This window comes from Buteo buteo, chromosome 9, assembly GCF_964188355.1.
Source record: "Buteo buteo chromosome 9, bButBut1.hap1.1, whole genome shotgun sequence".
In the NCBI taxonomy this organism is placed as follows: domain Eukaryota; kingdom Metazoa; phylum Chordata; class Aves; order Accipitriformes; family Accipitridae; genus Buteo; species Buteo buteo.
In genome coordinates this window covers 36,282,282-36,299,334 of record NC_134179.1, presented here as the reverse complement: position 1 = coordinate 36,299,334, position 17,053 = coordinate 36,282,282, and the positions used below count along the sequence as shown (strand labels likewise).

The 17,053-nt window shown below is 46.8% G+C and overlaps 1 protein-coding gene across 3 annotated transcripts; it reads right to left on the bottom strand.

The window, feature by feature from the left end:
- Positions 1-3,337: 3,337 nt before the first annotated feature.
- Positions 3,338-16,953, bottom strand: LOC142034558 (solute carrier family 22 member 2-like). 3 transcript variants are annotated; one of them, XM_075036071.1, is made up of 11 exons: positions 14,199-16,953; positions 11,847-11,950; positions 10,610-10,764; positions 8,292-8,460; positions 7,247-7,361; positions 7,035-7,141; positions 6,704-6,918; positions 6,211-6,319; positions 5,721-5,833; positions 4,550-4,649; positions 3,338-4,053 (listed from the first exon to the last, which is right to left on the bottom strand). In XM_075036071.1, exons 1-11 carry the CDS (start codon positions 14,607-14,609, stop codon positions 3,987-3,989), a joined length of 1,665 nt encoding a protein of 554 aa, XP_074892172.1. In that variant the 5' UTR covers positions 14,610-16,953; the 3' UTR covers positions 3,338-3,986. The 3 variants fall into 3 exon arrangements, 2 of the variants coding, with proteins under 2 accessions (XP_074892172.1, XP_074892173.1); XR_012651690.1 differs by having other exon boundaries at positions 4,035-4,053; positions 5,721-6,007; XM_075036072.1 differs by lacking the exons at positions 3,338-4,053; positions 4,550-4,649 and having other exon boundaries at positions 5,712-6,007.
- Between the last annotated feature and the right edge of the window lie 100 nt (positions 16,954-17,053).

The window sequence follows — 17,053 nt, the reverse complement described above, 5'->3', positions numbered from 1 at the left end:
GCCAGAGGTCATCCGCCTGTATTTCCGCCTCAGTCCCTCGTGGACTGCCCTTCCACAAATTTTTCTATTTGCCTTCTGAACACATTCATGCTTCTGGCATCCCAGGGCATCTGGCAGCAGCGACGCATACGGCGTGAGTGGGAAATTCATGAAGGAATGCTTGTTATAAAACTAAAAATCTCTTTGGGCTGCTCACTCACAGCTCATTTCTGTACTGAGTGGGAGTGCATTCATGAGCCCAGCTCACCTTCTCCAAGCTATGTGTAACTCTGCGTGAAAGCAAGCATGTAGACAGTAACTGATTTACTGTCACCATTCCCCCTACACCCATTAAAATCTTGGTACTGTCGCTCAGTCTATGGCTCCTGATGCCCAGCAGATCGGCTTTGTGAGACAGCTCCTGCTGCCCAGAGCCCGCTTCAGGAGCCCGGGACATCCAGAAGCCCCTCTTCCCTCCCAGTTTACTCCTTTCTTCCAGAGAAATAAGTACAAAAAATAAACACTTCTAAGGCCAGAGTGGCTTTTAAGCTTTGGCATCCCAGAATTTGACTGCGTATTAGGCAAGCTGGAAAAAAAAAAGGAAGGCAAAGAGGAGTTGGAGGCAGCGAAGCCTCAGGACATGGGAGGCTACGTGCAACTAAAACATCATTAGGGATCAGTCATGGGGCAAGAAAGTCCCATCACAGACACCCACTGGGAGCGGCACGAACAATAAAAGGACACCATGCCCTACGTATTAAAGCATATTCATGTTTGTGTTTATGCATGAGTTTAGTTTTTTGCATGGCCAAACTCCAAAACAGCTGTAAGGCATAAGGACTGAGGCAGATGGAAGGGGCCAAAAAAAGGATATGGCTTTTGAAGTAGATCTCCCCCAATAACATGCTGAAAAACCACTGCTGTAGTGCTTTTGAAGGTTGAAGGGCCTTCTCTACAGCCCTGAGAAGCACTAAATGTGATTCACATCATATTCAACAACTTGTGTATACTCTCTGGATTTGGTTTTTTTTCCTGACCAGTCCCAGTTCTGGAAAAGGCCACATTTCTTCATATTTTAAAACATTTACAGAATGTAGGATGACACAGTCCCATAGAGTAGGGATGGGATCAGAGAAAATTGCAAAAAAATCTAGCACATACATTGTTTTGTTCACACAATAAACAAAGGCAAGTCTAACCGTTAACCATTTCCAGGGGAGCTGGAGAGGACATGAGCTTTGACCTGGCCTGTAGGATGTCATTTTCTGCCAATTCATGAACACATGTATACAAGAACACCTTGACAAAACAACCATGTTAAGATTACAGCTTGCAGACAAGAAGCGTTAATGAGTCTTTGACACACCACAGAGCCTGTGGCCACATTTGATGGGATAAAATTAGCACTGGAGTCTCCAAATAGCAGCTATGCTGGCATAGCGGTGTTTGGATGTGGGTGCTGACAGCAACAGCAGAGGACAAGAACAGTACTTAGAAAGTGCTGCCCTGGACCACAACTGCAGCCAGGCTGTCCTTCAGGTGATGCCAGGGATAACACCAGAAACTCTGTAAAAGTAAAGAGCAATTCTTTCCAAAGCCCAGTTACTGAAGGTTGATGGGTACCCTGACACATGGAGAGTTTATGTTCTCTTTAGGCACCGTCCTTATACAGCCCAGTTTTTTAGTAGATGGGTGGGGGACGGGGTCTTCTTAAAGGGCCAGTCTCACTTTCATTAACCTGGACCCAACCTTGTCCAGGTGCTGCCTGGGCCAGCCCAGGTTGGGACGTGAAGTGTTCCGTCCCACACTCCAGGGACAGCCCTGCCACTGAGCTGGTTACACTCCAGCAGCCCCAGGAGCACACAAGCTTCAGCTGCTATTAAGGGGAAGGGGAGCTGGAAAACTGTTGTTTTATCTTAGACAGCTTGTCTCACAACCTGGAGGAGATCCACTCCTACCACACACCCAGGACACAAAAGCTTTCTGTGCTTTGAGAGCAACCATGTGCAGCTGGACCAGATTTGCCATGTTTCATTGACTTCCCAACTCCAGGAACAGACGAGGTCACCAGCAAGGAAATCGATGAAGCACATTTGCCTTTGTGCTCATTAAGGTGCCACCAGAAGCCAATGCCACTATAACTTGTAGGTGACTGCAAAGTGAAGGCACGGCAGAGCCTGCCACCTCCGCAGCTCGTGCTATGGCAGTAGCAGTGCTTTATGGAAAGAAATGCCAGCGTGATTGGGTAATGGTCCTGAGAGTCAGCTTCTGTAATTACTCATTTATTCATCCCAGTATTTGCTTTGCTTGACTTCTTGCCACCTCCTCCATTTTCTTTTTGCGGCGTTTTCGACAGGTTTCGGATCAATGAATAATAAACACAGCTGTTCTGACAGATTTCTTTTGTTGCAGAGCATAGACATCTCTGCAACCACAGCAGGACACCAGCTCCACAGGACACATAATTACATCCCCATTGTCCCTCTTGCCCATCTCAGGACCAACTCATTCCCTCTCACCCTGAAGCAAACACTAGTTTTGCAACTGCCCGGGCCATGGTCACGTCATTCCCGATCTGTCCCTACTCTTCTCAGAGCAACCTTGCCCTGGCCCTGCTTCGCTGGACAACATGCTTCCCTGCCTTTGGGGCCCCCACAGCAACACTGAACATTAACTGGGGCTCAGGCCAGCTGAAAGCAAGGGCAAGGTCACCGTACTACCACAGTGGGAAGCAATCCCAGGAGAACTTCACCCTGCCGGCAAGAGCGTGGCAACACTGTCCTCAGCTGAGAGCTTTCTCCCTGCAGATATTCATTAAAGGGCAGCAGTATCTTGTGTCCTGCTTACAGCATCCTTACTGAAAAGCAGCAACAACAGAGTAAAGGGGAGCCACAGTACTGTTTTGCCCGTTTTCCTCTGCAATCACAGCTCTGTTACAGTTGCTTAATGGGATGGACTAAGAAATTTGTGAAAGGTGCTGGGTATTTGCTGGCAGTGTTGTCCCTAATGCTCCCTGAGGCACAGGACCTCTGGCCAAATCCCTGGTCAGAGTCCTGCAGGTCCCCAAGCCTGAGCCCGGCTCACTCCAAAGGGGTGTCCCTGCAGGGCTGCTCCCTCCAAACATGTAGAGATACAGCTCTGTCCAGGTCCCGGTTCCATCCTAAGTCTCCAGTAGAGCAGGAGTCGGGTGGGCTCTCTCAGTCCCTCTCCTGGCAGCTGTAATGCTTTTCCCCTGACTGGAGTTTCAACATACTCTTTTTAATAAAGTTCTGCATGTCTGTGTATGCACACATTTTTAATGCTATGGAGGCTTAGGAAACCAGTTTCACACAGAAAAAGAGCACAGATTATCCTCTATGAAGATGATATTTAACAAGACAAGAAAATTTAGTGGTTACACATTGAAGATGGAACAAGGCTATTACCTTATGAAGGGCTATGAGTCTTTCTCCCATGCACCCCTTTTCCTGCTCTGGAGTTGCCACATGCCCATTCTGGTGAGCCTGGGAATAGCCAACAAAATCCCCAGTGAGGGCTACTGTATAGGCATATGGACTCACATGAACACCATAACACATAAGGGCTAGCCAAAAAAAAAAAAAAGTCCACACAAATGTATTGCAAGTTGTAACAAGATTGTATAAGGTTTGTAGTCACCTCGGTTCCACAACAGAGGTAAATCTCTGTTATATTATGCTGCCCCTTCATAAGACAAAACAACAGTCTCAGACTTCATGGAGGCTTATAAAGTTTTGTTGGGATGGACCCCACCATCCTCAAGTTAAGGTCTGTCCCCATTATGAGGTCCACGCACCTGGTACGAAGATTTCCCAGCCCTAAAATATATTTATCTTGTAGTGTACAGAGAGGGAAGCAGCTATGCAGTAATAGGGACAATCCCATCAGAAAACCCCAAACAGTCAAGACATTTAAGAGAGTGTTTATTCCAATTTGCCTTTCCATGCTAATCCCCTAAAGCAGACTGTCCAGAAAGAGTTATGCCTTCTTCAGTCACGTGCTGCTTCTGGTGTTTGGACGCGGAGATAGATTTTTTTGGCCTTTGGAGCACTGTGCCTGTAAGAATAGCAAGATGTGAGCAGCAAACCAGGAATGAAGGTATTCAGTGAGCAGCTAACTTCAAGTTCTTCATTTGCTCTGCCTCTCCCCCAGAGAAAATGAGCATCTAATCCTCAAATCCTCTAGGTTTGCTCTGGCTCCTCAGTACATACTGGTGCTTCACTCACCACATGAGTAGCTACTATGAAGAGTGCCCTTTTTCTGTTCCACAGTTAGTTCTTTTTAAGAACAAATAACATCTATAATAGTGTTGCAGCAAGTTTGAGACTAGTGCAGTTATTCATAGGCTAGTAAAGGCCTATGCTGCTTGCCTAGGTAGACAAGTGGTAAAAAGAGTCCAAAATCTCTCCAGCTAGAGTCTAAGAATTAACTAGCAACTTCTTGGAGGCATAGGAGTCAGCCAAGTAACCCCTGGGCTTCCCCATGTTGCTCTGGGCAGGGATTTTGCACAATTTCAAGTGAAAGCTGCTAAGAGTTCATCATCCTGACTCACCTATGAAAGTTTTCAACATCTTCAACAGTTTCAGGCAAAACTCTTCCTTTAGTTTCAGGTAGAAACAACACCAGTCCACCCGCAACCAAACCAAGAACAGCTTCAAACCAAACAGATGCACAAAGCGCTTGTTAGCATATACCAATTTCCAGCATATACACCACTTTCTACTGCCTAACACAAAGGACTCGTAAATGGCATTTTATTTCATTCCTCATACAGGATGTACACATCAAGGCTCTATATGCAAAACTGTCATGCCACCTCGGGAGGACATGGCTGCCACGTGGAGACAGCAATGAGCCAAGTTCAGTTGTGAGTTATGTACTGAACTAGGGCATCTCAGACTAGACAGACAATCCTTCCTTTATAGAGAAAAGAACCCTTTCTAGTGTGAGAGCATGCCAGGAAAAGCGTTTAGTTTTTCTGCTAGTCATAAGATTAGAAAACACATACAGAATGTATTATCTTTTACACAATGTGATTAACTTCTCCACTGATAATTTCTTTTACCCACTTTGTACATGTTTGGCATCTATATTTTAAATCTACTAAGCACCCTCCTAAATGTCCTGTCTGTTAAAAACTGCATATTGCTGTTCAGGATATTTTTCTATAAATAGTGTGCTGATCTAAAGATTCAGAACAGTTTTGCAGACTCTGCCCTGGGAGTTCGGGTCACTAGTCTGCAAACACTCATCTTGCATTTATTTGCCAATCTCTTTCCAAATAGCTGGAGAGTAGCCAGTTAACAGACTGTCAGAAAAGCTGAAGTGTAACAGCCACCCTTGTACTCCATTAAATAGGCAGTTAAGTGAAATTCTAGATTTTGGCTCCTGGACTGAGACAATATACCTCACAGAAGGGCAGTAATTCATCAGATCTTAATTGATCAAATATTAATCTCAAAGTGTTTCTCGTCTCTTTGCCATGTGTCGAACCAGTATTCACCTCTAACTTCCTTTAAAATGCAAGGAACAATAATAAGGGCAAAGGAGACATGAATGCATAAACAAGCACCAGGTTGTTATAAACTGAAGGCTTTTATAGACAGGAAAGGGCTTCTGCTGAGCTTGGAGCAACTACCTCCATGGCTTTTCCCTCCCTTTGGAACTTGGGCCCCACTGCTGCACCCCAGGAACAGCCAGCAGGGAGGTAAGGTGGCACTTACTGAAGACTACCAGCGGCAGATCGTGCCAGACTTCCACCAGTCTGTAGACAATAAATGGGACGATGACTCCACCCACATCACACAGGGAGGAGCAGACCATCACCCCGAGGTTCCTGGTCGAACAGCAAAGTGATCACGTTAGCGTTGGAGTACTGCAGAGGGAAGGGGACGGATCACGACTCTGACCCTTATGCAGGACAAATCCAAGCACTGTGTGGGACTTCAGACCCCTCGTCCCCCTGGGTTGTCTCCACTTTTCCCTTTATTTCAGTCACATCAGTTTTCACCTGCGTTAAAGTACATTTGTTTTCTTTATTAAGCTATCTTTGTAAAGCATTTTAATTGTGCTCCACCTACTTTATGTTCAGCGGTACTTGTGTAGCTCTGAAGCATTTGAGGCTACCTTAATTTAGCATAACACATAACATACACGTTGGCCTCAACTATTTGTTTCCAGGCCAAATACCAACGGGGAGGAGGATGCACGTACCTGATGTATGTCGGATACAGTTCAGTGTTCACAAAGCAAACCATTTCAAAAGCCATTGTGATTCCCATTCTCCCGATGCAAGCAGCAATGACTTTTAGCCAATGTATGTCTGCAGAGAAAATACATTCAACACATTTAAGAGTCTCCCAGTGTCAATTAATAAACCCGTGTTGTTTTAGGGGGACCTCTGATCCCGTATCACTTGATGTTTTTAAGGGGCCTAGTTTCTCCTGTGTGAATGAGGGAACGGGAACAGTCAGCTCCGCGTGAGCTGTGGCACAGGGACCCTCCCAAAGCTGCACGGGGGACCCAGGTGCTTTCAGATTTATGATTAGCAGTCCTACAAATCGACCTCATCTCACTTCTGCAGCACGAGGAGCACCGCTAAAAGTCAGGGAGGCAGGACCCGGCAGCAGCCGTGGGTTTGCGGACCCTTGGGGCCGGACCTCAGGGGAAGGGAGGGAGAGGAGGGTGCTGCTCCCGGGCGACTCACCCTCTGGGATCAGGGCTGTGACAAGGCAGGCGGCCCCAGCCACCAGGTTTGCCGCAGCCCAGGGGTAGCGCCGCCCGACACGGTCGATGGTGACGATGATGATGAAGGCGGCTGGGAACTCGACAAGCGCAGAATAGAGGAAATCCAGGTACACGTTCCCAGCAGCTACTCCCATGTGCATGATGAGCCCCTGGTAGAGGACAGAGCTTGTGAACCTAGGCAGAGGAGAGCATCCTGGCTTTGTTAGTCAGTCGGAGAACAGAGGTCTGTGTCCTGCTGGAGCCTTCAAAACCAGAGCTTCAAAACCAGCCCTCCAACGTTAGCTTCTTACCAGTTGTACATCAAAATGAACGTGTTTTTTCTCATCTGTGGTGTCCTGACAAGGTCAATGAGTGAAGGACTCTGCTTTCCACCATCTTCCTCTTCTAATTTAATGTCCTGTGGAAGACCCAGTACAAAGTACAGTAAGTTTCTACTGGGAGGAACTGATGGAAGGAGCTGTTGTGATGCTTACTTACATGGACAAGCAAACCCTGAGCTCACCTCAAAATGGGAAGGCATCTTTTTCCGATTTTTTTTAGCCATATTGCTGACAATTTTCATAGCTTTGTCATTTTTTCCTTGAGATATCAGCCACCTGGGAGACTCTGGAAGGCACCTACAACACAAGTGGATGCTATTATATACCAAAACATAAAGCCTACATAGTGCTCCCACGTATGGAGACTGTGGAGAGACTGCTTTGGTTGAATAAAGGCAGGTGGGTTTTTTGGTTGGTTGGTTGGGTTTTGTGTTTTCCACCCCCCACCCCCATCAGGAAAAATAGTATATCCCACTGCCAAAATGGGAAGAGGAGCAGTTGTGGTAGCGGCTTTAGTCGGAGATGAGTTTGCTAAAGAGAAATCAGGGAAGGGATTTGAGCGAGAGTAATGCTATCATCTTATTCAGCCTGTTGACCACAAACTGGCTCCCCTTACGGAGCCATTTTCCAATTGTGCCATCACAGGTTAAGAAGTAGTAAACAAGGTAGAATTGGCTTACCAATTCACAAATATGGAAAAATCTCTTTCTACTGTTCCTAACTTCTCGACTCATCCAGACAATTTCTCAAATCCAAAGTACTCAAACTGAAAAATATCAATCAAAAAGAGAGGAGAGAATCCAAAATAAAGGTGAACCCACGTGCCTTCTTTTGGTCGGACCACAAAAAGCTGCAATTTTTTTCCTTGAAAGAACATGTAAACAACCTGTTACAGTTATGTTAGCATCCAACAATCTCTCAATAACCATCTTGTCAGTGTAGGATCCACTAAATTATGTTGAGGTGTTATTTTTCCTTTATGAAATGCTTCATGAAGATAGTATATGATATTAAACCACTCTCTCTCAGTGTTTTTCAAAGCGGTCTTTCTTTTAAACAGAAGTCAGCTTCCTATTTCCCTCTCCTTTTTGCTGCGTACCTCCTTTCTGCACTAAGAGGTACGCACAACTGAAAAGCAGTGCCAAATCTCCCTCAGTATCTCGCCTCGGGAAGCAGGAGAAGCTGGTTTTCAGGTCGCGGGCAGAGGTACAACGAAAGCTCGTTTACCAGTAGTAGAGCAGGAAGAAGCAGCTTGGCAGGGTGACGGTGAGCTGCAGCCACCGCCAGTGAGGGATGGCGTAAGCGACGGCATCAAAGACCAGGAGCCCAACGGAGAAGGCCGTCTGGTAGAGGATGCCCACCGTCCGCCGGTACCTTGGACCAACAACTTCTGTCACTGCAAACACACACAGAGACAGGTGAAGGACAGCTCAGCCACGACCGCTCAGCGCAGCAGTAACTTGCTCTGCGGGGACGCTGGAAGACCAAAGCTGCATTAGCACCCTGAAGAAACTGTCTCGGTAACGCTGGGCTTCCCAGCAGAAAGCCTCCTGACGCAAATCCCCTGGTGCTCACAAAGGAAGGTTTGCTCTTCTGTCACCCAAACTCTCAGCAGAGGAGAAAACACTCTTCCTGCTCTTACACCCGCCTAAGGCATCCAGTACTGTCCTCTATCACAGAAATCTGAGTAAATCAAACATTCCTCAAAGTGCACAGATAGACTTTGCTGTAAAATCTAACACCGACCTACATAACGTCTCCAACCCAATAATAAAACATCATATTTTGTTTTCTAAGTGCAGCCTTTCAGCCTGCATCTCACTCCAAGTGTATAAGAGATGCTGGTACCAGAGGATGGCACACAGCTTCCTGGTCAGGATGGCTTCACGACTCATCTGCACTTTGCAACTGCACATCACAGGATGCACCCACAGCTTAAGTCTTGTTAATACAGAGCTAAAAGTAACTATTTCAGCAGGCAGGCACGAGCATACTCACAATTTTGCATCTGGTTTTGTGATTCCAAGAACACAAATCAAGTAGAAAAAGAACAGAAGACAGTTATTTAGCAACTGAAGGAAGTGCTGCATTTTGGAGCCTTGGATTAGCTAATACTGCTTGGCCAAACGATGCACAAAGACATCTCAGCAGTACTGAGCCAAAACCAGCTGAAGGGTAGACAAGTGTCCCAGGAGAGTGCAACAAGAAGGTTGCTCTGTCCTTCTACCCTTCCCTAAGCATTCAGTATTGGCCACCCTTAGGGAGAAGATACAAGTTTAAAGGAGCTTTGGGGCTGATTCTGGGTGACTTCTCTCATGAGAGTTTCAAGGAGAATCCAGAAGTAACAAGGTGTAGCTGAGGGAAAATATCAGGATAGGACAAGTCATTATCCTGATAGGGATTTTATGCTCTAAAATGGCATAAAGTTCCCCAGAAGAGGTGATGAAGAATTCATTTGTGCCAGGAAAATATTTAAGAGGCCAAGCAAGCGTCTAGAATATGCACAGAAGAGAACAATTGTGTCTTGGCAGAAGATGGTCTGGACTGTGGTCTAGATGCTTTTATTTTATTTATATCAGATATGTGGATAACAGCATTAGCAAGATGTCTCCACTAAAAGACTTAACATTTTAGAGCATTGACATTTATATCTTTATCACCATCACAGTGAACTGGGTCACTCGGAGTTACTCTGTAGGGCCACCTGACACCCTACTCCAGATAAGGCTCTGTTGGGCAGCATTTAAGATACTTAATTTGCTGCTTCGGTGATTGCTTGGTATTGGGGTGGGGTTTTTTGACAAGAGCCTGAACTCCACCCCAGAAGTCCCTGGCAGCTCTACCACGCACCAGAAAGCTGAGCTGGCCCCAAACCCGCTGCCACGCAGCCGTGCTTCACCGCCAGACGCCACCAGTGCGAGGTGCTGGGAGAAGCACCAGCATAGCCTGGCTCCTCGCATTGCTCTGCAGTCCCCCGGGTTGGCCTCCTCTCAGACAAGTGCACAGATACCCAAACAGCTTGTCTTTTTCTCAGCAAGCACATGCTGTTCTTCGGTTATTTTTAGGCTGTAAAGTCTCTGTTTGCCCTTTAATGCTCTTTGTGTCATAAAAATGCTTCCAATTTTCCCCACCCTCTGCCTGCTTCTTTAATGGCCTCCTCTGTCATCACCCTGTCTGCAACCGGGTTGGAGCAGCTGCGGTCTGCCCTGGGTTTGTCACCTTCCCCAGCCGATGCCCAAGGGGACGGAGAGGAACCCAGGAGCCCAGATCTGCAACGGGGAGCTGCACCATAGGGGAAAGCCTATCTTAAGATAACAGCCTTAATATACCACCGCCTGCTTGAGCTTTGAAGGCTGCTGTCATTAGGGAGAAGCAACAGTTGTTTTAAAAAAATCCCAAGAAGTCAAAGAGGGAGAAAACTTGGTAAAACACCACGGGAGGCATTTTTTAAATGGCTTTTGTTCATTGTTTTGTTGTTGGGTTGGTTTTTTTTTCTCTTCATCTTCTGCAGCCAGACTCGCTCCTGGGAAAAGGTCTGAACTCACCCAGGATGTAGCCTGCGGTCCAGCAGCCCTTGCTGACCAGCCCTTGCAAGAAGCGGAGGATGACTATCCACAGGTAGGTGGGCACAAAGACCAGAAGGATTCCACAGACGACATTTGCAAGAATTGTAGTTAAGAGGCAAAATCTACGGCCAAACCTGGATTGGAAGATAATACGAGTAAAGCAAAACACTGGTCATGAGAAGACAGACTTTTTAAAGTAGGAAGAGCCTTCTGCATCTTTGGAAAAAACAAATCCAACTGTGCTATACAAAGGATAGATGCATACTGACTTTTATTCTTAGCCCATTACTCACTTTTCTGCTTTTCAATTCCCTGAAAAATTACTATGCTAATTGCTCTGCAATTCCACAAAGGCTTTCAGGCTTCTTGGAGTAAGAAAAATTTCCCAAGTTAAAGAGCAGCAGTAGTCCCATATTTACATGTATTTGGGCTGTGACTGTTAGCTCCGAATTTCAGAATAGGCAGCTTAGTAATTTGTTTTTTATAATGGACTAAAAAATAAGTATGGGTTAATATTATGATTCTGATATGTCTGCATGCACCAGGGTAAGAGATTTATATACCCCAATCTTAATCCCCAAAAGTCTTATATGTATGGGTCTTGCTGGGAGCAGGCTGCATTTCACAGCTGGACCAGCTCAGAGCCTGCTGTACTAACACTCCCCAGGCAGGAGGGGAACAAGGCAGAAAAAGGGCTTGCATTTTTTTCTTGTTTTAACTCTGGCCGCCTGGGCAAGGGTGGCTGTCTCTGCTGGCTCTGAACAGGGGTGATAAGAATGCCAGGACACAGGGATTTCCAAACCAGCACTCCTGCTGTATCTACCTGGCAGTCTCTGCGGCTACGATGCCAAAGTTTCTCCAGAGGAAGCAAGAGATTTCCAAGCTCCAAACCAGTATTTCCTGGCTTTGGTTAACACCCCCCCAGGCTCCGGTGTGGCACAGTAGGGAGTTTTGGTTGTATAGTCCTAAAATAGTCCTCGCAGGCTCTGCAGGACTTGCAGAGCGGGAGAGATTCATGCAAATCACCAGGTATGACCCAAGAGACAGAGTATTCGGCTCCTAATACTGTGCCTGAACATCTAGGTGATTGACCTTATTTTGAGAAGAGCACAGATGATACCAGTTGCACAACTTTTCTCTACCTTTACCCACTCTCAGCTGCTGAACGCTGATAAGGGAGGTCAGAGGGGTTTACGGTCAGCCCACACGTACATACCTGTCTGCTATGTAGCCGATGTTTATGGAGCCGATAAAAAACCCAGCGTTCACAGCAGACTGGAAGAGGTCCAGCTTCCAGGAGTCCTCACACACCAGGTTAAACTAAAAGAGCAACCACAGTTAGAGGCAAAAGAGTGAAATGAGGAGCTGGCTCACATCCACAACTCTCCTTCGCTTCAGTTAACATTTTAAACTTGTGTCTGGGTCAATGCCTGTTTTATCAGCACCCAGAAACCCTACTGATTTCATTAAGTGTCCAACATTAAAAACGGGATCAAGCCCTTGAGCAGTTTCCTGGTATTTCTCATTCGTGCCTCATCTCTCATTACTGGAAAGAACATAACTGAGTTACTACCTGTCAAGATCCGGACCCTAATTTGTGTTAGGCCTTGTTGATCAAATCAGCATGGACCTGATGATCACCCTGGGCTTTTCAAACAGCTTGTTTTGTGGCTGGTAGTGAACGTTTCTAAGCAGTTCTGGTTGTCTTATACCCTCGCACATCACAGAAGCCCCTGCAGACCCCTGAGGACTAAGGGTGATGCCTTCACTAAAGGTTTCCTAGATGCTTGCAGAAGCCTGCCTCATCCTGCTTCCCATGGAGCGCTGGCTCCCTGAAGGAGCGTGGGAGGAGATATTTGCATCTGCACCCAAAGCCACAGCATTTTCTCTCTGTGCTGGCCTTTTGCTCAACCAAATTGTCCTACAGCCTAATGAGTCTGGCGGCCAGGTATTTTGTATCCAGGGCCAAGCTTTATGCCGCATGGGTACATACATACAAGTTGCCACCTGGCCTTAGTTCTCTTATCTTAAGTAGATAAACCTAAAAACTACTGGAGAATAAGTTATTTCAAAAAGCAGTCCTAACATGACTGAGAATCCCTTCCCATCCTACTGGTAGCTGGGTTTATTTAAAGCTATGCATCTTTAATCAACATAAAACCAGATATTCCTCCTGATGCTCTGTGGGGCTTCCCATAAGGATGTTCTTCCACATGTAAATTTTTCCTTCGAGCAAAGTAACGTGCTTTACTCAGCGCTATATCCTTTCCCTTGCTTAGCTGCCAGAGCAAGGGACAACATAACAGAGTCTGAGAGCCTTCACGGAAACAGTCACATCCAGAAGCAAAACACATTGCCAAAACGCACAGAGGCACGTGACATTTCTGGTTATCCTGTGGAATAAGCAGCCTGCGGGCCTGGCCTTGCACCACTTTCAGAAGAAAAGGGAAGACCACTGATGGGAGAGCGTGGCTGCACGTGTCCACACAGACTGCACATTTTCAGCTTCCCACAATTTTAAGAGATCATGGTGGGGGGAATCTGGACCACAGCATCTGCTGAAGCCTTTTGCAGCGAGATGTGCCGGCTGTGCTGTTGCTTCGTACAAGTCCTGGCTCACCCTCCATTTGAGGTGTTTCACTTCCTCACTTTAATATCACATAGTCCATACATTGCTTAAAGAAGTACACTTACAGTACATGGCCTAAAATCTAGCTCCAACCTCCTACAAAACTATAAATGCTGAAGTTGCTAGGGCACGGACTTTACCTGTGTTTGTGTTAGATATATGGGGGAAAGAATCCTGACTTCCGCCATGTTTAAAAATTTGGTGGAACTTTCTATCACAAGATCAAGTTTGTCACCCCACATACTGATTTGTTTTTAAAGTCAAGGCACCTAAAACCGTAGAGTACCCTAAGTAGCTTAAGTACCATTTTCAGCTTATTCACACATCTTCTGAGAACACAAAACAGCCATCAGATTTTCTGCAATTTATTCCTGGATTAAGCTGTTTAATTTTAAGAGGTGATTACCTTTTCCCCCACCCATAGTCATTCAATCATACTTGAAACAAACTTCAAAAGACTTTCTTCATTTAAAAAAAAAAAAGAAAAAGCAATCAAGACCTTCACATCTGGGCACGGATCCCAGGAAGACCGGGCGGTCCGCGCAGCGTGCCTGCTCGGGGATCGGCAGGTTTTGTTCGCAGCACCGCGAGCCGCTGCTCCCCCATAGACACTGTTTACACACCTCCACCAATGGGACCTCTCGTGTGACGGGAGTTGCGTTCAGAACTGGACTTTATCTACCTGGGGATTTATTTGCTGAAATATGCTTGCTGCCCAGCTGGAGGGAGAAGCCTCCTGAGCAGCCAAGGCAACACACCACAGGAAAGGCAGAGGGAAACCAGCTTGCAAAGCACCCTGCGCAAGTTCGCAGCAAGAGGATCCCTCGTCCAGGTAAGCAGGCGTCCTTTTAACCCAGCCGAGGCTACACCAATCCTCTCCCGCGTCCCTCAGCGTGTCCGTAACTGAGGGGCCAAGGGAAGGAGGGTGTTTGTTTTTACCTCGGTCACGAGAGAGGTCCCCGGGGAGTCGTAGAGCCAGCCGTCCCGGCAGGGACCGAGGGGGACGCTGCTGCGGTTGCCCACGAGGCTGCCGAGGGGGTCGGTGCAGCTGACGCCCGTCGCGTTCCAGTCCACCTCGTACCTCCTGCAGCGGCTGCCGAAACCGGCCCCGTGGCCGCCCCACTCAGGAACAGTGTGATTCAGCTGCTCCTCCAGGCTCCAGCCACACCGCTGGCTCAGCTCGGCCACCCCGGGACTGAAGCAGCGATGCTCGGGGGTGAACCCGAAGAAGACGACACCCACATACACCGGGGTGAAGGCAGCAGAAAGCAAACACAGGACAAAGAAGGTTTGCTTCTGGAACCTGTCAAATTCTCCAACGTTCTCCAAAATGTCATCTAGGGTTGGCATTTTGGCATCAAAACCACGCCAAAAACTTCATCTAGGTCTTCTCTGCAGCACTGATACTTAAATAGCTTTGCTGCCAACTAAATGTAACAAAGACATTTGACCAAAAGTCAAGACTAACTCCATAAATTATTAAACTACATGTTGCAAGCTTTATTTTTTAGGTTTCATTTGAAATCAGACCTTAATTCACCCACGGAGAATTTGCATTTAACCCCTAGAGCACATACGTTCCTTTTCTCCAGAAAAGCCACTAACAGCCACAACATTTGGGGGTTTCTTTATTAGCCAAACCAGCTCCTCAAAGAAGCAGCATTTTAAGGGCCAAGTGAGGATGGAAAATTCCACCAACATGCGAGTAAATGAAAAGTTCAGTGTAGCAGTTGCTGGGCACAACACACGAACAAGGCTTATCAGCCAGGTTCCATAAAGAATAGGTAAGTACACTGTGAAACAAGTGTCTCCACATTGAGCCACATGATGGTAAAGGAACAGCTTCCCCCACAAAATCCAGTATCATGTATGTCTCACCCTCACAGCCACCCTCACTCTCCACACTCCTTCATTTCCAAGGAAAACCTCTCCCACCTACACCAGGGAACACAGTTTTCAGCTGACCACATTTTTGCAGTGATAAGAAAGATAAAGAGCATTCACTAAGGAATTACACAGTGGGAATAGCTTTGGGAAGCCATAATACAAAACACTTACAGCCGAAGCAGCTATTTCTTACCGCAGAACACCTGTAAGACCTTCGGTAGAATTCATTGTGGGGCACCCCCAAAAAAATTCAGTTATATCAGGCTCCAATGATACTTCATACTGTCTGTGGATAGACACTTGCTACTCCAACCCCTTTTGCTGGCAACAGCTACTTCCATCAGAAAGAAAAACATAAGTGCATGTAACATTTTAAAGATGGAAAAAATGTGAAAAATGGTCTGAAAAGTGACTTGCACAGTTTAGGCAACCAGGCAAAAAAAATTGAAGACCTCCTCTCAATACACTCCAAAAAAATAAACCAGTTAAAAGGCACTTCTGGCCCAGGGACAGAAACAGAACCAGTTCTTCACCTGGTCTCGCTACCCAGCAGAGCAACAGTGACCTAACCAGCTGTGAAAGCTGCTTTGTGGACCAGCCCTCCATTCCCTGCATCCCACAGCTGTGCGCCCTCCTCTCCGACCCTCTCTTCTCAGGCAGGAATGGCTGAAGCAAGGTAACAAGAACTCCTCACCCGCAGCCACTTAGGGCTGTGTTACCCTGAGCCCAGCACAGCATCAGCCCACACCAGACTTTCGCCCCTGTGGCTGCAAAGGCTCCGTGTGGGGCTGGGGAGGGGGACAGGGACACCCAAGCGCGCAGCAGCCGGCACGCTCGCAGCCAGCCCCCCCAGCCTCCCTCTGCAGGAGGATGCGCGCAGTCGACCGAGGCCAAGGAAACCAAAAATCAAAGCCTGCATCTTAAAAAACACACCCAAAAACCCCTCGCATCGCTTCTTTCCTAGCAGTTTTGTTTAACCAGTTGGTAATGGTGTGCCTACGTTCCACATGAACTAAAAAAGTTAGATCCGGAGCGGGCCTTTTTCCCTGATTTCCCACCGCTCTCCCTGCAGTCCAGACAGGGGTTGGGTGGCACTGTGCCACGCAGGTGGGTGTCTCAGAGGCTCGCTGACCGGGGAGACACGCTGTTGACTGGCAGGGTTTCTGCTCCTGGCCCAGCTCTTTGTACTTACTCGTCTGGTCCCCACTATTCTCCTAATACTTGCCTCCCTATGGTTAAGCAGGGTATTCTACTGGAAAAATAGCCTGGTGAAGCAAGCCATGCATCCAGCTCTGAACAAGGTAAGATTCAGTCAGCCTACCTACAAACGCCTAGACAAAAAGCGAGCAATACTTCCAAGACTAGGCACTGAAGTCGCTCACAGCTGTCAGCTGCATATTAGAAATACATCATTGATATTGCTCAGATAAGCACTCCCAGAGTAGCTCTGTTCTACCTAAGCTGCATTATGCACAGTCACAATGAAGAGACCATGTGGTGCTATGCCTTAATACGTGGGAAGTCATTTCATGCAGTGGTTCATGGATCAAACAACTCCAAGGTGCCAGCCTTGAAGACCTGGGGAAGGGAAGCAGCATTCTTCAAAATCCATTGAGAGAACTGTTGCAATGGTAACTGACCGTATTAAAAATACACTGTCAAGCCTCTCATTCCCCAAATTAACCTAATGCTAAATACGAAAAATGCTGCTTTTGTTTTAAGTATGACAATGCAGCTTTAGCCAAACTGATTCACAGCTTCACTGGTTACAGTACAAGAGGAAGAAAACCGAAGTCTGATAAAAGAAAGAATAGACCACTGGGGCTTACCCATATATTCCGATCTTTGTCAAAGATCGGTTCTCATTTTGAGTGATGCAATTACGATAGTAGCTATCACAGCAAAAA

Coding starts and splice junctions, on each gene's coding strand:
- LOC142034558 (XM_075036071.1), bottom strand. CDS start 14,609: ATGCCAACCCTAGATGACATTTTGGAGAACGTTGGAGAATTTGACAGG. Junction 11,951..14,198: donor GGACCTCTCTCGTGACCGAG/GTAAAAACAAAC, acceptor TTGCTCTTTTAG/TTTAACCTGGTGTGTGAGGA. Junction 5,834..6,210: donor CTGTATCCGACATACATCAG/GTACGTGCATCC, acceptor CTGTTCGACCAG/GAACCTCGGGGTGATGGTCT.